General features: G+C 35.9%; 5 protein-coding genes and 1 long non-coding RNA gene across 7 annotated transcripts; 3 read left to right on the top strand and 3 right to left on the bottom strand.

Annotated features, from left to right (window-relative positions):
* The first annotated feature begins 379 nt into the window (after positions 1-379).
* On the top strand, positions 380-1,187 carry LOC111782720 (copper transporter 6). The gene has a single exon (XM_087120752.1). The coding sequence runs from the start codon at positions 606-608 to the stop codon at positions 1,083-1,085; it is 480 nt and encodes a 159-aa protein (XP_086976878.1). The 5' UTR covers positions 380-605; the 3' UTR covers positions 1,086-1,187.
* A 2,420-nt stretch (positions 1,188-3,607) lies between these two features.
* On the bottom strand, positions 3,608-6,098 carry LOC111782484 (uncharacterized). Its single transcript, XM_023663241.2, has 5 exons — positions 5,793-6,098; positions 5,435-5,692; positions 5,124-5,343; positions 4,221-4,331; positions 3,608-3,978 (listed from the first exon to the last, which is right to left on the bottom strand). The coding sequence occupies exons 1-5, from the start codon at positions 6,096-6,098 to the stop codon at positions 3,839-3,841; spliced, it is 1,035 nt and encodes a 344-aa protein (XP_023519009.1). The 3' UTR covers positions 3,608-3,838.
* On the top strand, positions 5,244-6,530 carry LOC147786546 (uncharacterized). Its single transcript, XR_015414617.1, has 2 exons — positions 5,244-5,383; positions 5,522-6,530. It is a non-coding gene; the product is annotated as an uncharacterized LOC147786546 (long non-coding RNA).
* A 5,135-nt stretch (positions 6,531-11,665) lies between these two features.
* Positions 11,666-12,503, top strand: LOC111782741 (uncharacterized). The gene has a single exon (XM_023663534.2). It carries the CDS (start codon positions 11,909-11,911, stop codon positions 12,446-12,448), a length of 540 nt encoding a protein of 179 aa, XP_023519302.1. The 5' UTR covers positions 11,666-11,908; the 3' UTR covers positions 12,449-12,503.
* A 179-nt stretch (positions 12,504-12,682) lies between these two features.
* LOC111782742 (uncharacterized) lies at positions 12,683-17,437 on the bottom strand. Of its 2 annotated transcripts, XM_023663535.2 has the most exons (7): positions 16,844-17,437; positions 16,547-16,725; positions 15,642-15,729; positions 15,293-15,399; positions 15,083-15,158; positions 14,938-15,003; positions 12,683-12,887 (listed from the first exon to the last, which is right to left on the bottom strand). In XM_023663535.2, the coding sequence occupies exons 2-6, from the start codon at positions 16,667-16,669 to the stop codon at positions 14,987-14,989; spliced, it is 411 nt and encodes a 136-aa protein (XP_023519303.1). In that variant the 5' UTR covers positions 16,670-16,725; positions 16,844-17,437; the 3' UTR covers positions 12,683-12,887; positions 14,938-14,986. The 2 variants fall into 2 exon arrangements, 1 of the variants encoding a protein (XP_023519303.1); XR_002813184.2 differs by lacking the exon at positions 16,844-17,437 and having other exon boundaries at positions 15,293-15,415; positions 16,547-16,835.
* Positions 17,438-20,149: 2,712 nt separating this feature from the next.
* On the bottom strand, positions 20,150-23,683 carry LOC111786341 (Pentatricopeptide repeat (PPR) superfamily protein). Its single transcript, XM_023666644.2, has 4 exons — positions 23,402-23,683; positions 22,763-23,209; positions 21,114-21,504; positions 20,150-20,516 (listed from the first exon to the last, which is right to left on the bottom strand). The coding sequence occupies exons 2-3, from the start codon at positions 23,138-23,140 to the stop codon at positions 21,115-21,117; spliced, it is 768 nt and encodes a 255-aa protein (XP_023522412.2). The 5' UTR covers positions 23,141-23,209; positions 23,402-23,683; the 3' UTR covers positions 20,150-20,516; position 21,114.
* Between the last annotated feature and the right edge of the window lie 1,082 nt (positions 23,684-24,765).

Raw genomic sequence — 24,765 nt, 5'->3', positions numbered from 1 at the left:
AGCCCAAATTGGCCCAAATGAAAGCCCAAAGGGACCCATAATGGAAGGCGTAAGCGGCGCATATGGGAAGCCCACAATGGCCCATAATGGAGCCGAACTTAGTCCATTGTGGTGGAAGCCCGTTTTCTTAAACTGCCGTATCTAGCATGGACCTCCATTATACGAGGGAGAAATAAATCCCTTTACCCTCCGAACTTCCTTGTCCCACCTTCTGTTCTTTGCTCAATCCTCTCCCGATGCCAATCGCTTTGCTTCCCCTGCGTAGGTTTCAAGGTGGGATGAAACCTAGCATTTATTTTGATGCACGCTTTCCTGAATCTTCAATGGCACAGAATGGTCGAGGTGGCTTAGTATTTTTTTTTTTTTTTTTTTTTTAAGAAAATGGACAAATAAATCAGAAGGAATTACACGTGTCAAAACAGGATACGTCACACATGAAGATTGATAAATCGCCGTCACTCTGAATCACGGGTTTACTCGTACAAGTCGCAACGAGTAGACGAACAGACTCATTTAATCCTGAAACAGACTGCGTTCTTATCAGTTATCAGAAACGAAGCGACCTCCCAAATACCTCACACAAATTTCCCGGCACCGGAGCCGCCATGGACGCCGCCAACAACGCACACCACCACCATGTGTACAGAATGACGCCGCCGATTGATTCCTCCACCGCATCGCCGGAGATGACGCACGGCACGATGATGCTGCACATGACCTTCTTTTGGGGAGCCAACGCCGAGATTCTGTTCAATCGGTGGCCTGGCGAACGCGGCGGCATGTACGCCTTGGCCTTGATCTTCGTTTTCGTGCTTGCTTTCATCGTCGAGTGGCTTTCGCATAGCCGATTGATTAAGGAAGATTCGAGCGCCGCGGCGGCAGGATTGATCCGGACTCTTTTGCATACGGTTAGGGTTGGATTGGTGAATTTAGTGATGCTAGCCGTCATGTCGTTCAATGTTGGAGTGTTTTTGGTCGCCATCGGTGGCCATTGCCTCGGATTCTTGCTGTTTGGGAGTAGATTGTTCAAGAAATCGGCCGTGGCTTCTGGTAAATCCTCTGTTCTTCCTTCTCTTAGTTGTTGAAATCACGATGAAGGAATATCAAAATTTTCAATCGAATTGGTTTAGGTTTCGATTCAATTGGTAATGTTAAAATAGGAGAAATCAAATTTATTAGGCACAAAATTATATAATTTTAAAATTTATCGGAATTTAATAAAATAATTTAAAATAAAGAGATAATTAAGAATTTTTAAAATTGTTTTACATACTATCTAGTTTCCATTTTGATATTTTAAAATTTAAATTGTCAATTTTAGTCATATAAATATTGAATATATATTATATATATGCATAGGAAATAAAATAGAATTTCATTATAAAAGGAAACTTATACAAATTTATGTTAGAAAAGTACATTTTTAAATTTAGAAATAATAATTGGTTTTGCAATTTAGATTAATGTGTTGAAAAATATGAAGAGGGAAAAAAAGAAAATATGTGGAGGACGTTTTTTTTTTTTTTTTTGGTTTAAAATCCCGGAAATAATTTAGAAATTTTGAATGTAAAGTCAGCCTCAAGAACAGAGCAGCCAGTTACATCGTGACACGTGGATAAGGATTCAAGAAACCTAAGGCGGCGGAGACGAGACACGTTGCTAACTAATATCCTAAACCTTCAAAGTCTAAAAAAAATATCATTAAAAAATATCTGCGCACTTTTCTAACTTTTTAAAAAATTAAATGCTAGATTTAAAAAATATATGAAATTTTAAAAATAGGATTAAAATGTTTTAGTTTAATTTTTTTTTTTTTACAATTAATATATAAACTAAAATTGTTTATACTTTTTAATGTTACTTTTCAAAGTGAGTATTTTTTAAAGTTATATAAATAGTATGTGTATATATGTACGATAATCCAAAGGAGTGTATGAGAATATAAATTGGGTAACAACATTATGAGAATAATTATTTTCATTTTTACGACAACGGAACAACAATTGTATGACACTTCTTCTAACTCCATGAACAAGCCAAGTGTGTGAAAATTGCACTTTGCGAACAATTTAAACGTATGATCGAGCTTCGAGTCATGTCTGGTAGAAAAATGTTTTATAAAACGTGAACAAGTAAATGCATTGAAAACATTTAGGCTAAAAGCAAACAAAACAACAATCACAATTATGATCATGTGTTACGTGATTTTGGGGAATCGTTATACACCCCATCGTTATACACCCCATGTTGACATGATAAGAATGGTAAAAACCTAACTACACAGGAAAGCAAGTAAAATTAGGTCCTCGACAATTATGACCGTGACATCTGATATACGAGTACAGTTAATATGTTTTGGACAAACATAACCGTGAGACTTACCGTAAAATGATTGTATATCTTTAAGAGTGAGAGTATTTTCCTACTCGACACTCCCTTAGACACGCGTTGAGGCTCGTCTATTGACGGGCTCTGAAGGCCTCATTATCCTTATTTGCCTGACATGATCTTTTCATTTAGCTTAGCCAAGACGTTCAAATCTTGTTTGAATTAGGACACCAGAAAGGCCAAATGCTACCAACTTGAGGGTGTTGCATGGCCGCAAACTGTTTGATAAAATGTCTGAGAGAGTTTTTGTGATGAAAAAGGGGTCTACGTGGGGGTAAGCCAGTTGTTTATTTCTTGTCTTTGGCGTATGATTTATGCTGAACTGCAGCTGTAAGTAACACTGTCGGCAGCTGTGTTGCGTTGCTGCATGAAGAGTTTAAGAAGAAGACAGATTTTGTTGTCCCAATCTGAGTTAGAAGAAGATCATATTCATTTGAAAACCACAAAAATTATACCCATCCTTTCTTCTACACTCATGGTGGAACTGGAGGTGGAGGGACTCGTGATATTAGAAGAAGAACGTTTTGTTATGTGTTCATACTTCCACCATGGTTTTCTGATGTCGATGTTCATCAAAATGTCGATATTTTAATTTATAACCATCCTAACCCTTATAAGAAATGTTTTAAAATGCGTCTATTACAGACAAGTTTCTTGATCTCCAACCGATGTGAGATCTCACAATCCACCCCTTCTTTACCACCCAAATCCATATTGTCCACTGTATCCCATTACTATTTGATATTATCATTTAAGATCATTCTCAATCAAACATAGTTTCAGTTTATTCATATACTCGGGCATGGAACATTACATTATACTTTCTAAATAAGTTTAAATATTTAGATTAAAATATTCAAATTTAATCAACAAGAGGACTAATTTTAAATTTTATTAAAAGTAAAATGATTAAATGAAAATTGTAATTTAATAACAAGTTTATATTTAATATTATAATGAGAGTGAGAGGGCTACGAAAGGAAATAAATAATGCATTGAATTTGTACATGATACAAAAAGGAATATTCAGCTTTTACTAAGTCCAAGCAATTTCAAATATTATTATATATTTAATTTTTTTTATTATTTTCCACTCCATCATCGTTCTAGGTTATATTTTAGGGATATTTAGGTCTTTTACCTTATTTACTGTTCTAAATGTCAATTTTGTAATATATATAATTAAATTTCGAAGTAAAAAATTTAGAGGTATTAAAGATACAACAAAAATAATTAAATTATTTAAACAATTATTGTAAAGGATTGAATACCATCTTATTTGAAAATTATTACCAAAGGATTTCCATATAAAAAAATCTTTTTTTTTTCTTTTTTTTTTCACATTGCAGTATTAATTTCCCAAACATTATTTACGGTTTTGCCCCTAACGGAAAATTATTACCCAAGGATTTCATCTAAATGCCCTCTCGTGGATTGGTGAAGCTATTTTTCAGTACGTCCATTCTTGAGGAAGACCCACGTCGATTTGGCTGCTCGCCGCCGTCGTCGCCGCCTCCACCGCCGCTGTCGCTTCCAGATGACTTGTCTTATCGGTATGTGACTTTGTTGTTCTGGCACTAGCCGCAGCTTCTGTTAAACAAGAAACATAAATGAATAAACAAATAGGAAGAATCTGTTGTCATTAGCCGCAGCTTCTGTTAAACAAGAACATAAATGAATAATTAAATAGGAATCTCTAGTCAGATGATAGAGAATCAACCAGATCGAATAGAGACATAGAAGGGGGTAAGCGAGCAATTATGTGTGGAATGACCGCAAACTGTTTGTGAAAATGCCACAGAGAATTTTGTGATAGGAAATTGAAAATTTACCTCTTAAAGCTGTGAAGCCAGTGATCTTTTCTCTTGTCTCGTTGTCCATTCTGTCGTAGTGAAGTTGTAAGGCTTGTAGGACTCTCACGGGTATTAGAACAGTGGAGCAGCCTGAGATAGGGAAGGGGAGGGAAAATGATCAATTTGCTTAGTGTTTTGCCTTGTATGGGAAGACAACGCATCTCCATTACAGAATTTAACTATAGCGGGCAGTGCAAGTGGTTTAATGATTCAATTGGGTGTCGTTGTCAGCCACCTTCTTTTAAAGGGATGGATGAAGATTCCATCAAAGAAGTGGACAAGTTTTGTCGGCCCAACCGTGAATGGTTGGAGGTCTTATAGATTCAAAGCATTTGGGAGGACACGGAATCTCTATGAATCCAAAGAAAGATACGAAAAATTAAAGGAGCGGTATGAGGAGAAGTCCTAAAATGCATCACAGTAATGCTTTCAATGGCAATTCATAGATGGAAAAATCCCAACAAATGGGGTATGAGATCCCACCTCGGTTGAAGAAGGAAACAAAACATTACTTATAAGGGTGTGGAAACCTCTCCCTAACAGACGCGTTTTAAAATCGTAAGGCTGACAGTAATAAGTAACGGGCCAAAGCAGATAATATCTGCAACCGGTGGGCTTGGACTGTTACAAATGGTATCAGAGTCAGACACCGAGCGATGTGCCAGCGAGGACGTAGGGCCACCAAGAGAGGTGAATTGTGAGATCCCTTGAGAAGGGGAACAAAACATTATTTATAAGGTGTGGAAACCTCTCTAGATGCGTTTTAAAATCGTAAGGCCGACAGTAATAGGTAACGGACTTTATGTTCCTGAGGAGGTTAGCTAGTTAACCGCTAAAATGATGTAAAAAACCAACTAATTATTGAATGAAAGGAGAAATTACCCTTTTTCTTGGGCGGCTGTGGAGGCTGAGGACATGGTGCTGAACGGTTGTAATTGACATGGCGGGGCAAGAACACTCCTGTCCCGGATGACCCTCCTCCTGGTTTTGCCCCTGAATTGGCTTGTGAGGTGCTTCCTTGAGCCTGCTTGGCTTGTGTGGCGGCGGAGCTTTTTTGCTTCATCAACTGCTGCTGCTGTTGGTTCTGCCTCCGCTTCTGATTCTACAAGGAGGGTTGAGTTTTGAATCAGCAAAAAAAGAGTGTAAGAAACAGAGAGATTTGGGGGCTGAGGGGGATTTGAATTTCATCTCACTTTGGAAGAGGAAGATCTGGTTCCTCCATGTTGGGGGCTTGTTTGGATTGATTTATCATTTGTGCTAACTTTTTTCATCTTCTCCAGTTTGCTGAAAACGTTGTGTGAAATATCCAGCCCTCCACGCTCTACAACCACCGGCGTCGATGGCGGCGATGGCTCCTTGGAAGGCCCTTCTGGACTTCCGTAGCTGCTCCCAGTGCTAGAGCCTAGTGGTGACCACAGCGTTGAAATTGGCGAACTAGACAAACCCCATGGCTACCGAAAACAGAAGACACCCACAAAATAATGAAAACAGAGGAACAAGGAATTTGACAAACGCCCTGAAATCTCTTCCACTCCTTACTAAATTCAATACCTTGTTCTGTATCTCAGGTTGAAAGCTTTCAATGGAGGAGTTATCATCATCTTGAAGCATGTACTGAGCCATACGCCGACTTAACTCAGCTGTATAATCATCATCGCCGCCGCCGCCGCCGTCTCCGCCGTCATCTTTATCACTTTCAATCTCTGATTCCACCTTTGAGCTGAAGCTGAGAAATGAATCAGACCGTCCATAATAGCTTGACCAATTGTCTCCTACAAAGGGGTTCTGCTTATTTCCATGCTCAGCCTGAAACTGTGAGTAAAACTTAAACTCTCTGCCTTCTGGGTCTGCCGCCATGTCCTCTCCTTGGTGCTCACAGAGAGAGAAAAGAACAGAGAGAGAGAGAGAGAGACAGAAACAGAGACAGAGACAGAGAGATTGAAAATGGAAATTTAAGCGCCGTAGATTTGGACTTTGCAGTCCATGAAGGAGTACAATGAAATATTTTTATGGTTACAGTTACAGAACAGGCTGTTGGGAGTGTGGGTTCAGTCCGCCGGTGGCCGGCCGCCGTGGGGTTAGGTGAGAGGTGGCTTTGAAGAACGCAGAGATCTATGGCCTGACTTTTCTGGTTCTATATACAAGCGAAAGCAACGATATCCTCAACCTACAGTATCTATCAAGATATGAGCTTTTGAATCCCTCTTGGCCTCTACTTTCACTTTTTTTGGATTTCTTTTTTATCCTATTATTAAAATCAACACTATATTATTTTTGGCTTAATTTTTATTTTAGTTGTCTTTTAAATTTTTAAAAAATCCAATAATTACAGGTGCCGTGTGAGGTCTCATATCGGTTGAAGAGGGAAACGAAGCATTTCTTACGTGGAAACTTCTCACTAACATACACCTTTTGTAAAACCTTAAGAGGGAGACCAAAGAAATAAATTTAAAGAGGACAACATCTGCCGGGGTTGTTACAAGCTGAAAAAAGTTTATTTTAGAAAAGCTAAATTTTTTCTACTTAGATTATTGGATAAATTGCAGGTGTTCACATGGATAGAGAATCTGACCAATCCAAACTACCCAAACAAAACTACACAGGTTAACCTAGGTTAGTTATTTCCTGTTTAGATTGGATCAAAATTTTTTAAAATTGAAAATTTGGGTGGTTTGTTAGTTGTTGTTTTATCCAATTAACTCAAAAATAGGGTTACATTCCAACCCTACTTTACCCAATAGGTTGATATATAATTTTTTTTTAAATAATTATAAAAAGAAAGGGCAGACAATTTAACTAACAGAATTGGATTATAAACTCTATTTAGGTTGCTTGAGTCACCAACTAGACTAACGGGTGTACTCCTAGGAGATATTTTGATAATAGTTGTGCACACTATCATATCATTTACCTACCCATTATTGTAAATCTTATTTTTTACCGAATTCAAAGTGATTTTGAAATACGTATAAAAAAGGTGAAGGAATAATTTTGTAATTTTTTAAGATTTTTTATATTTTTAAAACAAATATCAATTTTTATTTTAATATTAATTTAACGTTAAAGATAAGATTAATTATTAAACTTTATGCTTCATTTAATAATTACTATTATTATTTAAAAAGAGAAAAGAAAAAAGGAAGCAAAAGTGTCACTATACAGGATTATCATTTACACTTTTTTTAATAGAAGAAATCTCTTTTTTTTTTTTTATATTGTTATTTATTGCGTTATATTTCTTTTCAAAAATTATATTATTATTATTATTATTATTATTATTATATTCATGAAATTGATAGTGACATCTTTGATTCAATTTTTTTCCAGTACACCTTTTTCCTTTTTTCGATTCGCTAAAATGATTTTTTTATTAAAAAAAATCTTTTTTCCTTTTTTTTTTAAAGAAAAAAAAATTGGGAAATTTCTAGAAATATTTGGATTCCTCATAACTGAGGATGGCAAAGCATCTACTACCTTCTCCCCCACCTCATTGCCATCTCTAATAAAAGAAAAAGGTATTCTTTAAGTTGGAGGTGGGGGCAAAATGGGGAATAAAGTTTATTCCTCGTTACAATGTCCGACCTAGTTCAAAAATTACACCGTTAATTTAAAAGATAGAGTTTCATTAAATATAAAATTTAAATTTTAATGGATATTGTAATAGCAAAATTGAAAGTTTAGAGACTTATTAGATATAAGAATAAAACTTCGGATGCGTATTAGCCGAATTTTCAAATGGTAAATAGAGATGTCCATGGTATAGAGTGGGGACAGAAGTACCATCTCCATTCACCGGGATTGAGTTTGCAAATATATATATATATATACAATATAAAGTGAGGTGGTGGGGCGAAAATTTGGGTAGGGACATGGAAGGAGAATATAATCTCTGTTCTCAACCCCATTTAGCTAGTAGGGAGAAATTTCTCTCTGCTCCCTCTCTCGTTCTCTGTTTAAACTTATATTGTAAAATCCTCTATTGGTTGGAGAGGTGAACGAAACATTTCTTATAAAGATGTGGAAACATCTCCCTAATGGACGCGTTTTAAAACCATGAGTCTAATGCTGATATGTAATGGGTCAAGGGCGACAATATTTGCTAGCGTGGGTTTGAGTTGTTACAAATAGTATCAGAGTCAATTACTAGGCGGTGTGTCAGCAAGGACATTGGGGCCCTCAAGGGGGTGGATTATGAGATCCCACATCGGTTGGAGAGGAGAACGAAACATTCCTTATAAGAGTGTGAAAACATCTCCCTAACAGACACGTTTTAAAATCGTGAGTTTGATGGCAATACGTAATGGGCCAAAACAGACAATATCCTAAAAGTTTCTATCAAACATGACCTAAAAAAAGCGGGTCTTTAAAATATTACTTAAACTTTGGTATAAATACGATAGGACGATGAATGTGTTAATGTTTATATAAGAATGTCCCTTTTCTAGTAGCACCCAACACATTACCAAACATTGTGGGAATTGAACTTTGGTTTGACAAAATAGCATATATTAATCATAATTAAGGAATCTTTCTGTTTTTCAAAAGAAATAAATTAATAGTAATATTAATTTAAAATATAATTTGGAAGTCAACCTTTCTAGTTATACTTTCAACTACTCCCATTAACTACCAATAACCTTGCCAAACTCAATTATTGGTGAGAGAATATTTTAATTCATTTTAATAATTATTTGGTTTTCATTTTTCAATTTTTAAAAATTGGGTTTGATTTTTCGCAACATTTGAATTCATAGCTTTTTAATGTATAAGTCTGTATAAAATGAATCCACCTATTGTGCACGTGCGTCAACAGTAATTTTGTAGACATCTATATGAGGGTTGATCGAGAGTTTTCGGTTCCTTCGAATTGGACTCAGAGAGGTCGAATTGTATCTCTAGAGTCTTTTTGGGTTGAGAATGTGTTTGTGACACGCCCTAGGGCAAAATGGTTCGCTTTTGGTAGAAGCATGCTCGTGCATGTTGGGGTTGGGGTGGTGTTTGAGGCACCTTAGCTTAGGTCGAGGTGGATAATTTATCATGTAGTCCTCTTTTTTACTTTTGTAGGATTTAATTAACCTCGAGGTTTGGTTGATTGGGCTTGAATGATAGTCAGCTCTAAGCTTAGTCAACCTTGAGTTAGATTGAATATTGATTTATGGATTAGGTCATTAGATTATATAACTTTACCAAATATTTGAAATTAATTTTGACATTTTAACGGCTAAATTAATAAAAATACAAATATCTCTAAATTTTTAAAAGTTTTAATATACATTAAATTTTAAAAAAATTTAAAATAATGTCTATAAACTTTTTAAAAAAATAAAAAATATTGGAATAAATTTTAATTTAGAATTGAAATCATTAATATTAATATTTTGTTTTAAAAATATTTTTTTAAAAGTTTCAAAAGATTAAAAAAAATGTTTCAACTATTAAAAAAAATATTTTTGAATTTTCTCAAATTCGTTAATATTCTTATATTTTTTAAAAAAATTCAAATGTATTTTTTTTATTAATTTAGTTTTTTTAAAATTATTATTATTTCATTTTGAAGAACACTTTTTAATTCTGTACGAATATAATTCAAATTCTTATTCATAAAGTTTTAAGGAATAAGATTCATTCTCTTTTTAAGAATGATTCTTAAATTCATTTAATAAAGTAAACAACAACCAATAAAAATCAAAATTTTGGTCTAGTTTTTTATTCTTTAGAATATAAAAAGTTCGAGTCGAGTGGATTGAAATATCTCGTTTTTTGTTTGGTCCACATACGTCACAAAAATTTTAAAAATATTCTACTTTATCAACTCCAACCGTGTTTATTATTAAAGTCTTATGGATGTTTATATGATCCGGTAACCCGACCAATCTAAGTTACTCAATTCAAATCATAAAAGTTGGGTTGTGTTAAGTTTTTTAGATTTGGGTTGAATTTAATTTTTGAAAACTGAAAATTCAGTTTACATTGTGGGTTGACATTTTTTTGGTCGGGTCAACCCAACCAACTGAAAAATAAGGTTATAACCCGACCCAACACTACCCTACTTTTAAAATGATTGAGAATATTTAACTTTTGTTACGGATACCGAATTTAATGTCATTTTAGTTACTACATGATCTCCCGACCAACCTAGCCTACTCAATTCAAATAATAAAAGTTGGGATGATTTAAGTTTCGGTTTCGGTTTGGGTTGGATTTAATTTTGAAAATCGAGAATTCAGTTTGCATTGTGGGTTGACATTTTTTTTGTTGGGTCAACTCAACCGAACAATAATGTTACAATCTAACTCAACTCAACACTACCATACTTTTAAAATGATTAAAAATATTTAATGTTTTTAACTGATGTGAGTGATCTAGTGTGACTTATCAATGTTTAATATTTAAATTTTATGAGATTTTAGTTATTAAGATAAATAGATTTTAAAAAAAATAATTAAAAGAAAAACAACTCCACTCGAAAAATTCAAAATAAAAATATTAATAAGAAAATAACCCTATGGTGGAAAATTTTCAAATATAAATTATTTAACTTCACAAATTAATTAATTTTTGTGAGTAATAAAAAAGTTGTAAAATAATTTTCGAAGTCATTTATTATTTATTTATGGTTAAATTATGAATTATAAGGACTATTGTTATTTAATACTTAATACTTTAAGAAATTTTAATTTATCCCTAAAGTCTTCAAATCAGCTCCTGTTTAACATTGACAATTGACATAATTAAAACTGCGTTGACATATTATGCCCATTAAATAATTTTTATTTAGTTTTCATAACGAAAAAATTTAAAATTAATTTACCAATAATGTCAACTATTTATTATTTTTTTTCTAAGTTGAACTAAAGAATTTGTGTAACAAAAAGCTATTTATGTTCAAAATTAAATGTTATAGAGGAGTTAGGTCATAAAGTTGGACTATTTTGGATTACCGAAACACAAGTAAATCAATCATGGAGATGTGCTTAGAGGAGTTAGGTCACGTGATAGCAATAATTTAATAGTGCTCGGAAAAAGCTAGATAGTGTAAGCTCAATCATCGAGTTAGATCAAGTGAATCCCATGATTAAGATGAGCTTAAAGAAGCTATGGGTTGTGAAACTGACCACTGGGTTAGGTCTTATGACCCCTGTAACGACCTATGTCCAAGATTTGAAATCCGAATTTAACATCTGATGACCCCAATATTTCCTTCTGACATGGTCACATTACATACTCATCGTTTCTTTGAAGTGAAGACTATCCTCACAAACCAACACGAGTCTTTACAACATGCTTTGTTTTCACTCACATGCATTCCAAGAAGATTTTTAGTAGATCACCAACATAGAATTGCTCTAAGTAAAGCACATTTAATCATAGAGTTTCTATGATCCAATCACCGAAAAAAGAGAGGTATCTTATTGGAATAGATATAGTAATTTTCAATTCTTTTAAGAATTTTGTATTATAAAATTTAAAAATAAGTTGGAGTGAGAATATTTAAAAACAAGAACAACAGTGTTCCGATTCCGACATGTTTCTAACTTGGACGCCACTTTGTTAATTGCTTCCAAGAAACACAAACTCCGCCACCAAATCAAATCAAATCAAACTTTTGAATTCTTTTATTTTATTGTCTTGATTTAGCACCTTCATCTCCGTCGCCGTCCACTGCCATGTCCGTCGTTCCACGGCGGCGATCCTCCTCGACCAGAATCCATGTCATGGCCCTCGACGGCATCGTCAACGTCAACTCCCTCTTCACCTTCGCCGTCTTCCTCGGCATTACCTGGTACCCCACTGCTGACCCCGCCGTCAACCTACTTCCCGACGATGACGACGGCCCCTGTGCCCCAGCCGCCGCTGCCGCTCAGAGCCTCATCGCCTGCCATGTGTACTCCTTCAGCTGCTTCCTCTTCTCCAGCCTAGTCGCCTCGGCGCTAAAGCAGGCTATTAGAATCATCGGCCGCGACGATGGAGAGCATGGTGTAGCCTACGCGCCGGCGTTACGCGTGGGGATGGTGGCGTCGGCAGTCGGGTCGGTGCTCGGATGTGGGTTTTTGGTGGCGGCGCTGCTGAATTTGGTACAGATAAAGTTAGGGACTTTAAGTTGCCGACGGTGGGAAACGGTGGCGGCCGCCGTGCCGTTGGTGAGTTTGGTTCCTATGGCGCTTTTCATTTACATCGTTCTTGTTCTTCACGCCTTCACGCGCTAGCATTTTCCCTCTCACTCAATTTTTCTCAAGATTTATATCAATATTGAGTTAATTATTTTGCTGTGATTTTAAGAATATATGTATACATATTGTAAATTTAGAGTTTATTAAATTATTCACGAAAGTGCACATAAATTCGAAACGGTTGGTAGAGAACGTTTGCGTATAACTAATTATCATTCTAAAAGTTTACGTAATTTTTTTGACAATGTCCGATGAATAACACTAAAAGTCTTTAATCTATCGTCTTATAATTATTGAACTGAAAATGAAGGCACAGTTTTAATAAAAGAGGAATTAAAGGAAAGAAAATACAGAAAACTTCACACCATTTTTCAAAGTAAAAGAAAAAACAAACAAGAAATTAATTTGAAATGGTATACACAATGTAATGTAAATCCAACTTCAAAGCTCCACTGCTCAGCTTCGTTATGAATTCCTGCACCAAAAAAAATGTATGTGATGAATAGAAATGTGTGTGATAGGGGAACCAAGTAAACCCGACCAAACCCGAAGTTGGCATTCGATACAAATTATCTCCTCCCACAACTAACACAGCTCAACTCTGTTGCATAACTAGAGAATTTTAACGAGCATCGCTAACCATGGCAATTGTGTCAATCAAAGCAGGTAAAAGAATGAACGGATTGACCAAACTGATGAATAGGTCAAACCACCATGAAGATGAAAGTTTTACTTAAAATGATTTCTTAAGAACAAACGACTCAAAATCATCATGCCGTCTAAGCTTTTTCCTAATCTGTTATACATTTAAAAGATCTAAGAAAGGATAGAAGTAAAACCGATCAAACCCAAAATTGGCATTCGATACAAATTATCCCCTCCCTCAACCCACACAGCTGAACTCCGTCACATAAGTCGAGAATTTTAACTAGCATCAGTAACCATAGTAATTGTGCTGATCAAAGTAACTAAAAGTATGAAATAGATCAACCAAACGGATAAACATGCCAAACCATGAGAGATGAAGTTTTACTTAAAAGAAGCAAACCATCTAAGAATTCTTAATTCTACAAGTTCTAAGAAATGATATGATGTGCTTTTTTGGAATGTTCTTAAGAATCGAAAAACAGGAAATATAAAAAATCTTCCTTTTTCTTTATTCTCCCTGAAATCTGTATATAATTGTTGAAACAAAGATATGGATCGTTTTTTTTAATTCTTTTTTCCTAATAGCATGAAGATTTGGTCTCTCTCTGTCATATAAATGTTGGATTATTTCAGGGACTTTCCACTTCCCTTAGGATGGAAGTATGGTTCAAATGATTTGCAGCCATCCTTGAAAGTGGAAAGCAAAGATTCTATTGGCCACTGCTATTATTAATCAAACCCTAAAGAATATATGGTTGGAAAGAAGGCAAGATAAACGGTTGGGGGAGTAGGAGAAACTAGCAAAATTCCATGCTTCTCTATGACAGGGAGCAAGTAAAGAACTTACTTTTACTTTTTTGAATTTAACGGTTCTCGAGAATCGAACCATCAACCTTTGGAATAGTAATTGAGGCCTAATCTATTGAGTATACTTGAATTGACAAAAATGTTGTTATACCCCAGTTTCTTAACACAAATCATTGAGGAATTTTGTAACGTTCGATGTTTGTAATTTTTCACATACTCAGGAAAACTTTGATTCTCATCTAGAAGGAAAGGAACAAGAAAAACAGGAAACCTAACTCAATGAACATATATCTGAAAGATTAGGATTAAGAAACAACAGAGTTACCAAACAATGGAAACTCTTTAATATAAATTTACTGCTACATTTTAAGAAAGTCAATGAACAAATAATCAAACTAAAACTAAAAGTACTAGGACAAAAATGAAGGTTTCAAAATTGATGGACTAACGAATAAAAGTTGAAAATATAGAGATAATAAAATAAACCAAATGTGAGAATACAGGGACCCACGTAATATTCGAACATTTTGAAAATTCAAGGACCAAAATGAACGAACACAAAAAAAATATAGGGACTAAAATAATATTTAAACAAACAAAAAAAAAAAAATACGGATTAAATGATGATTTGACTAAATGTTTGAAATTTCCTATTTGTATGGTATATTATTAGTGGGTTCACAAGGAAGCAGCTTCTAAGCTTCTTGGTATCAGGTGTGTGAAAAGACATGGACGATGGAAGTTAAACGTTGGTTCCAATAGAATTCTCGATGGTTCTAGCACAAGGATCATTACTAAATATAAAGAAAGTGATTGTGAATCAACTTCTGACTGAGAAAGAAAAGTCTCTTGTTCGACCATATTCTTAGTCAAATCAATCTCAGTTTGATATTTCACTTTCACACAACTAATGTCACTGACTGTGGATTCTAATATTCCAAGGAAACTTGAATCACGAATGTAAGTAAACGCAGCAACATCGAATAAGCCTCTCGAATTCACTCTAACTTATCGTAACTAACAAAAAAGCTTCGAAATATACATTTATGCCGAAAAAAATGACATCATACCTTGGAAAATAGGAGGGAATTCATGCGCCACCAAGGAAAGGCAGTCGTCCTAATAATAAAGAGAACCTACAAAAAGTACTTGAAATCAGAGACTAAAACGGATGAGAACAGATTCCAATAACTTCGTCCATTACTTTATCTGTACCTTGCCACCAATTTCCCCTAGAAGCAGGTTGGAAGTTGTTTCCATTTGGATCATCTTCTCCCCCACTTTTCTTCAACTGGGTCATCAACGAAATCGCAACAACATGAGAAGAACAATCAGTTTTCGCTCGGTCTGATAAAATCGTAAAAGTTACAGCAGAGAGCACACATCTTTGACATTGATCCAAATTGATTGACAAAGTATACTCACAGTGGGGGCAGGGGATGGGGATGGTCCAGCTGATGGGGCCTGGGAGTAACCATCTTGTCCTCCATAGTATAGAGATGAACTCAGATGGCAAGGCTCCAAGCTCCCTCCTTGAAATTATCAGATCTTGTTTATGTTAGTCATAACTCAATTTCTTTTTTCTTGAGAACGGCTAAAATTGAGGATTGTATTCTTAAAAATAGTTACAAATAATACTCTTTATCTTCTGTAAATGATATACTCATATATTCTTAAAAAGGTTTCAAACAATCCATCCCTGTGGTTTGTGAATTTGCATATCATACCCTTCTGTCCTTTAATTTTAACGGGATTGATACTTCAATTCACACACCTGAATTTCCTTGTCTGGCGTGGGATGGTTGATTTCCATTGGCCTGTTTTAGCCAATCCCCAGAGCTAGAAGAATTCCTGCCTCCCCCCTGAAAATTAGAAAATAATAGTTAAATAAACGTGATGATTTGACAATGACTCACAGGAGGAATAATCTTATTCTAGTCGTCATGAGCACTCCTTTAGTTTGAACGTCCTATTTTATTTTTGACCTTTAAATAAAAGTTCATTTTAGTCCTATGCCAATTTATGGCCCCAGCCATTCTTTGGTTGTCTTTCTCCCTGGCCTATGGCTGTTGTGGTTGTAAGCTCCATTAGTTAATCTTTCCGTTCTTCAAAACAATAACAATAAAACAAGTAAAAGTATAAGGACATGCTGATTCAAACATACGCCTTTGATATCAGACTCAGTAAAGACTGAGGATGAGATTCTCTTAGACGAAAGTGGCCAAAAATCATTGCCCAAAACCGAAGAAAGAACAATAAATTTTCATATTATATTTGAGTAAAAATGCAGACTCAAATTCCGTGTCACGTATCTTGAGTTTGATACCAAAATGGAAACGGACTGCCAGAGATTTCTGCTAAAGATAACTAAAGCAATAGATGAAGATTTATAAAAGTTTAAAGATTAAAACCTAAGAATTATAATGGAATAAATTAGAAGATTTGCAGTTAAAACTTTTACATGAGATTCCTGCAACAAAACTTGCAATAGCAGTCGAAGTAGGAAATTCAGGACAAAAATATATCATTGCTAATAGGCAAATAACAGGGGGACCCCTTAAGCAACGAACTTTATAAAATGCCACATGAGTTTCAAAAAGCCTCCTCTTAACATTATGCAGCAAAATCTAAACCAATTTGGAAAGGAGAAAGAAAGTTCTACGTAGAGAGGAGCATTACCTTCTGTGGAGAAGGAAAGATTGCTGCAAAGACTTCTGATGAAGAAGTTGATGGCGGCTCCTTGACATCGAAAAGATCAGCAACGAAAGAGGAGGCTTGATACCCTTTAGACTTTCCCTCCATTTTCTCTCAATCTTTCCTTCTTACCTAACAAAATTACTCTCCTTTTCCACCACACCCTATTGAAAGAAATCAGCAGAGTAAGAAATGAAAGCAAGAAACTATGCTTGTAAGGATCTCTACTAATGAGCTAAGCTGCTAAGAATGAGATATGTCTAAATTGACTCCTCAACTCACTATTTATAAGAAGAAGGCGATGGCTGCTGCTTTGTCACCCATGTGCCATCATCCTTGGGGAAAAGAAAAGAAAGAGAAGCCGCCTCTTTCCAATTAGTTTAACAAAGATCTTATTTGGGAATTTTTCATTTGGAAATTTCCTCATTCACTTTCTGGTCTCTGCATACAAAATAATAATATCATCCATGCTTTCCTGTGAGAACATAGGAGGATAAGTGCCAGGTGGGTCCACATGTGATCCCAATTGGACATATCTTGTTGTGCCACGTGTTCTTTAATGGATAATGCAAACTCACAAGCACAATTATGTTCATTATATTATCTGACCCAGGTTCTCTTCTTCCCCACACAGCCAATGGCAATCCCTGAGAGTGCTTTTCCAAGTTGAAATGACTTATGAGAGACAATGAAAGTGAAAAAGAAAGAAAAAACTCAAATGGGTTTCGATCCCACATGTATATCACAGGTGACAAGATAAGGTTCATCTCTAAGATAATGCCATAACAGAAGAAATCGACTGTTTTTAACTCCCAATTTTTCATTATCCCAATTGATTCCAATGCCATCAACAATCTAGTCTATCTAACTCAGGCAGCCAAATGATTCCATGAATTCTGACAAAATTCCATTCCAGAACCTAGAAAAATCAAGGAAAGGAAGATTCGTTCAAATCCCCATCATAAAAACAAACCAATCCATCATTGAAGATATGATAAAAAAAAAAAAAAAAAAAACTCCCTGAAAAACAATATCAAAATCTAAAACAGTACGAATTTGGATAAGGGTAAAAAAAAAACTGAAAGCCAGAGGAGTTGCACAACTTGAAGCCCTAAACAATTTCTTTAGGGGAAAATGGGGTTGTGGGGATTTGTTTGGTCGTTTCTCCATGATTACATTGGGGAAAGATTCCAATGTCGAATATTAAAAGAAAATAGTCATCAATCATATTTGAGAGAGACGTGAAGCCACTCGATAACCACTCTCGTGCAATCGATGCGAAATATTATCTTTAAGAAACGTTACAAACAAGAAATAGGGGAATTGAAAAGGTCTAGTCCATTAATATCAGCCATTGATCGATCAATCAAGCGTGGTCTTACCTGGAGAGGCTCGGCATTTTCTTCTGAGAAATCATGGAAATGAGAAGGAATCGTTCAATTTCAATTCCCTGTCGTGAAAATTTCGCGATCGATGATTGTGATGGGGAGTGAAACTGGGAGAGGATTAAATCAAAATAAATGGAAGGACGGGACTCATATTTGGAATCTGAGATGTCAATTCCATCAAATCAATGTGTTCGATCCAAAATTTTCAACGTCCGATCCATTCATGTAAACCTGATGAGTGATTTGTGGATCGAAGTAATTGGTGGTGAAATGAACACTCCGAATATGACTTGAATGATTTCAGAATTGACAAAATAATAATAATAATAACCATAAAGTATTATTTAGTAAAATATTTTATTTTATTTAACTACTAAAAATAATTAAATAAATATAAGTGTTTATATGACTCGGTAACCCGACCAATTTGGACTACTCAAGACATTTTTTTTTTAAGGTTCGGTTGAATTTTTAGAAAAACAAAAATTCGATTCAGTTCATGGGTTGACGTTTTTTTTTGTTAGTTCAATCTCACAACCCGAACTTAGTGTTACATCTCAACCATATCCTCCCTTTAAAGAAATTAAGAATATTTAAAGTTTATAATCGAGGATAGACATACCTAGGTAAATGTTTGATATTTGAATTTTATGAGATTTTAGTTATTATTGTAAAACCGGTGAGGCTGACGGCGATACGGGCCAAAACGGACAATATGTACTGACAATGAGTTTAGGTTGTTACAAATAATATAAAGTTAAGACACGGGAATGTGTGCCAGCGATAACGTTGGCCCCCAAAGGAATGGATTGTGAGATCCCACATTGGTTGGAGAGGAAAACAAAGCATTCTAAGAATGTGAAAACTTTTTCCTAGTAGACGCGTTTTAAACTCCATGAAGCTAACGACGATATGTAATGATCCAAAACGAACGATGTCTACTCGCGGTGGGTGTGAGTTATTACATTTGTTGAGTTAAATAATATTCTTATATTTAAAATTAATTAGGTTATTTTTTTTTTATTAATGTGGAGTCATAAAAATCTGCCTGATAATAATATCTTGATTTAAAAATTTGAAATTATGTGAAATAAATTTAAGAATATTAATTAATTTATATTTGTAATTTTAAGTAAAGGATGGAGAAAGAATAAGAATATGAGATAGTAACCAAGTGGGGATGGGACCCACACCATCTTCAATCCCCACCAATAACAAATCCAAAATAATAAATAGTTTTTATTTTAATTGGAAAATATTTTTAGATATTTATTGAGAGAGAGAGAGGGGCCCTTTGGTCAAAATAATAATAATAATAATAAAAATAAAATGCAAATATTTTATTAAAACTTTTTTTTCTTGATAAGTTCAAACAAATTATAAATTTTGGATTTTATTAAACTCATTTTATTTGAATATATAAACAAATCGAATATAATTTATAGTTGAGAATTTTTTAGTTAGTTGGATTGGTGACCCGAACAATTCGAATAGAGTTCATAATCCAACTCAACTTTCTATTTTAGAGTTGAGTTGGGTTCGGTTGTCGATTTGTTGTTTTTCGAAAAATATTTTTACAAATTCTATTTATTCACTGTATATGTTACGTTAATAACTAAAACTTTATAAAATTTAAATATCAAACATTCATAAGTTGAAACATATCACAAACATTGATTATAGACGTTAGATTTAATGCTAAAATCTCATAAATTTTTTTATTTATTTATTATTATTATTATTATTTTATATTTAAATTTGAAGAGAAAGGATGGAGAGAATAAGAATATGAGATAGTTGATGAGGGGAACAAAGCATATTCCCTCAAATCTCATCCCCACAAATATTGGAAAAAAAATTTTGAAAAAAATTTAGAGAAAAAAAAAACGCAAAAATAAAGAAATGGGCAGAGATATCTACTTATCTCCCGAGGTCGAGGACACGCAGAGATATCTATTTATCTCTCAAGGTCGAGGACTCGCCTTGAATAGGTGGAAACCCCCTATTAATAGGGGAGAATGTGAGCAAACATTTCTAAATGTTAGATAAATAAGGCTGGTAACCGGAATTGTACTCCCCGCTTCACCCCGTCCCCGTCCCTGCTCTGCCCCGCCCCACCGCTCTGCTTGTTATAAATATTATTACTTATATATTACTACTTTTGAAATATATTTGTAACATTCAAGTTGAAAATAGGTTTGAGACATTTTTTTTTTGGTACGATGTTATAATATTAAATTTTAATTTTTAAATATTAAGTTGGTATCTCCCTGTTGCATTCAGGGTCATCAGTAAATAGACAATTTCTGGACAATGATCCCTCAACAAACTGCGTACTCTCTTAATAGGAAACAAACACCTGCATTTGATTCAAGCTATGGTGTTTTCACCCTCTTCTTTACCTTCTCCTTTGAATCCCAAGACGCCTGTCCCGAGAAACGCCATTGATAATGTCTCCATCTCATTGCAGTTTCGTATCGTCACGCTTCGTTTTGCTTTCAGCTCCAGCAGCAGGAAACATCACAAAACCAGAGTAATGTTCTCCGACAAAACGTCCTATTAATTCACTGAAATGATGTGTAATACGACGTAATCAGATTAGAATGAAGTCGTAACCATGCAAGAGAAAGAGCTAAACTAGTTAGCAGCAGTGAACTGACATGAACAAGCATCTGACGTCAAAGGGCTAAAGGTCTTTCAATGGTGTACTCTTCCAACCGAACCTACCGACCCCACAAAAGTGTGGACAACCAATGCATTCCACTTATCGAACAGGATTTGATCGTTGGTTCGTGACCCCAAAATATTTAACACATCCAAGGGGTGATCTTACTATTTGCACTTCTACAGAGCGGAAACAATAACGACGGGAATGGTCTATGAATTTTCCTGTTTACAAGGATGAATGACTCACTTGATACCCTTCCCCACGGATCTAAGATGAGCGAACCATACGACGAAGAGATTTCTTGGCTCGAACTCAACTATTATCCACATGATTCGTACGGATATCTGACCAACTATTCATCCTACAGTTCTTGACCGCTAATTCGAAGACATGTTTTGGTCATTTCTAATGACATCAATGGCCGACTAAGAATGCCTACTAAGTGCTACCAACCTTCAGATAATACAAGAAAAAACGCAACGTTAATAAAACATACCTCAGCGTAGGCCGAATATCTCTTCCGGGGGATCGTACACGTGCTGGTCAGGAAAGATCTCCTCGAAATCTTGCTTCACTCTGTTTCTCAAAAGGGGGTGTGGCAAAAGTCCTTTCAACAAAATTCTAAATGGCAACTCATCTGGTGGATCAGGAGACTTCTTCATATCTTCATATATGTTCATTGCATCAGAAGGAGATCCATATTTCAAGAAGCCTCTGATGACTTCGGTATACGTTTGAGAATCAGGGAATAAATTCTCCTTTCTCATGCTTTCCCATAATTCCATTGCATCATCCATCTGTTTACTTCTAGCTAATGCAACAATCAAGTCTTTGTAGAGAAAAACATCGGGCTTGTACCATTCTTGCTTTTGAATCAACCGAAATACCTGAAAGTTCGACAAGCATACAAGGCGAGCAAACATAATGACAATAGAAAAGTGCAGCAGGTCAGGTCAGATTCCCCGAAACAATGAAGTACAATTGATCAATATCGAGTTGAAGTAAGAGAATCTAACAGCAAATATGTAATAGCCCAAACCCACCGCTATCAGATATTGTCCTCTTTGGGCTTTCCCTTTCGGGCTTCCCTCAAGAATTTTAAAACGCGATTGCTAGGGAGAGGTTTCCACATCCTTATAAAGAATGTTTCGTTCTCCTCCCCAACTGATGTGGGATCTCACAATCCACCACCCTTCGAGGTCAAGCGTCCTCGCTGGCACTCATTCCCTTCTCCAATCGATGTGGAACCCCTAATCCACCCCCATTCGGGGCCCAACGTCCTAGCTAACACACCGCCTCATGTCCACCCCCCTTCAGGGCTCAGCCTCCTTGTTGGCACATCCTCCTTGGGCTTTCCCTTTCGGGCTTCCCTCAAGGTTTTTAAAACGCGACTGCTAGGGAGAAGTTTCCACAATCTTATAAAGAATGTTTCGTTCTCCTCCCCAACCGATGTGGGATCTCACAATCCACCACCCTTCGAGGCCCAACGTCCTCGCTGCCACTCGTTCCCTTCTCCAATCGATGTGGAACTCCCAATCCACCCCCATTCGAGCCCCAACGTCCTAGCTAGCACACCGCCTCATGTCCACCCCCTTCAGGTCCCAGCGTCCTTGTTGGCACATTGCCCGATGTCTAGCTATGATATTATTTGTAACAACCCAACCCAACCCCACTCCTAGCAGATATTGTTCTCTTTGGGCTTTCCCTTTCGGGCTTCTCCTCAAGGTTTGTGCTAGGGAGAGGTTTCCACACCCTTATAAAGAATGCTTCATTCTCCTCCCCAACCGAGGTGGGATCTCACAACATATTTTCCACGAGCAACTACATTGGATAAGGGCTCATATACAAGATCTTAAATCATATATATATATATATATATATGAAGAAGACCCTGATGAGCAATCAAAAGGGGCAGATCAGAGATGAACATAACAATTAAGAAGCAAAAATTCAAAGCATTAACCAACAAGGTTATTGAAAGTAATAGTGACAACAAACAAGAGTAAGACAACAAACAAGAGTAAGACAGGAATATTATGTATATTTTGCAGAACCTCGTTATCTATTTCCATGGCACCTCATGAAGTAAAGTTAAGAACCCAAAAAATGACAGAACATAATGAAGAAAAGGAAGGGAAAAGAGACCTTGACGGCTAAAGCAACCTCTTCCTGCCGCTCAAGTTCACCAAGCACAGCAATCATATCCAATTTCAAGAGCCTCAAAACATGACACTTCATGAACTTCTGGAGCTTCTCTTCATCTTCCTTGAATCTCTTCAATCCCTGAATAACGAAAAGCGCTTCTTTCCCAATTGCTTTCCGGCTTCTCCAAAGGGGTCCCCGCGGCCTCCCGTCGTGATATAGCCGGAATCCGCTTAAGGGTTGGCTGGAATCCGGCTGAAATCCGGCAACCGTCGATTTTACTGGTAATGAGATATCTCTAATGGGTCTCGTCGTTAGACCTCGTAGGAATACCGAATAACAAATGGGTAACTTCGACTTGGAAAACCACCGCATTGCCATCGTATTATGCCGCTCGATTTCACAGGAGGGGGGCAGAGAGGGTTATATCATTCGTGAGAGGCATCAGAACTGAGAACAAAGGGAGATTAAATGTCGCAGGATTTTAGATAAATTTTTTGACGTCATTCCAATTTTACCCTATATACGAATTGGTTGAATTGGAGAAAGAAAATGAACAAAGAAAAAAAAAAAAAAAATCCCTGCGAACTCGGTAAGAACCGACTGAGAGAGGGAGTGGTTAGAGGAAGACAGAGTGTGCACCTTAACGACGAGTAGAAGAAGGCTGGGAAGTCATACGTGCCGGCGCCGTTGAAGCAGAGAGGGAGATGGGGAGAGAAGGAAGAAACGGGCGTTGCCGATGGAGATGTGCCGGCGTGTGACTGAATCAGAGAGAGTTCGCCGGCGTGGGTTGCAGAGGAGAGGGAGATATGGAGGAGGAGGAAAAGGGGAAAACAAAACCGGTACAGAGACGGTGGCGGCGGCAATGGGAGGGAAAAGAAAACTTGGTGTGGGAAGGAGGCTTTTATTTGTTTGTTTGTTTTTTTTTTTTTTATTTTTAAAAACAATTTATACCACTAAGATGTGTCACTTGAAAATTTTGAGGGGAGTTTTTTGGACTGGGTTGGTATATCAATTCCTATCAAACCCTAAGTCATGGGAACAACAACCCAACCTCTCTCTCTCTCTCTCTATTTTTCGAGTTTTAATTAAAAACGAGCGAGTGAACTAATAAAATTACCAGTAACAACTTCTATGGTGAATGGCAACTGTTTGACTTAGACGAGCATCAAAAGGAAAACGATCAACACGTGAGAGAAGAGCAACGAGTGACTCGGCCAATAGAGAAGAAAAGGGGAAAGACAATGGCTAGTTCGACTTGGCTAAGCGTCAAGGTTGAGCGAAAAGAAGAGAAAAAATAGTTGCTAACTAAAGTAGAACACAATGCGTTCGTAATTTATAAAAGACGAAAAAAGAATACGATGCTAGAATTGAAAGTTTGAAGCTAATAGACTGATATTTTTATATATTCATTAGTTTGACATCAATAATAAATCACCACATACAAAAAGAGTCGACAAAGAAATATCATCATCGATCATTCAAGAACCTTTTGAATTAGCCCCAACAAATAGACTACAATGAACTTAAACAATGATCAACCAAATCTTCATCTCATCAATTATAGTAATATTGGTCTCAAGGTCTCGACATGTCCTAAAAGTCCTCAGGTAGTTTTGTTCTTCTCCTTTCTTCTTGCATTAACCTAAACCCTAACTTAAGGGAGTGGGAATGAAAAGAAGATTAAGAGGCTATCAAAAAAAAGAAAGGAAAAAAGGATATGAAAAAGTGTTTCAAGTCTGATACTACTTTTAACTTTAAGGATATTAAACAAACGAGCAACAACGTTCAAGGCTATAGATAATGAGTTCTATCCATATACTAACGGTAGGAACATTTTCGAACTCTTTCTAAAAGTGTAAAGACATTATTGCAATATTTGAAAGTTCTTAATATGCAGCAAGACATTGGAAAAAGAAAACCTCAGACACCAAAACATTAAAAGTCACCCAAGAAACAAAATTTAGCTGATTGACTCGCATCTATTTACTTGGAAGAAAAAAAAA

Source organism: Cucurbita pepo, chromosome 20 (assembly GCF_057944985.1).
Source record: "Cucurbita pepo subsp. pepo isolate OVF chromosome 20, ASM5794498v1, whole genome shotgun sequence".
Classification (NCBI taxonomy): domain Eukaryota; kingdom Viridiplantae; phylum Streptophyta; class Magnoliopsida; order Cucurbitales; family Cucurbitaceae; genus Cucurbita; species Cucurbita pepo.
This window is presented reverse-complemented; position numbering and strand designations above follow the sequence as displayed.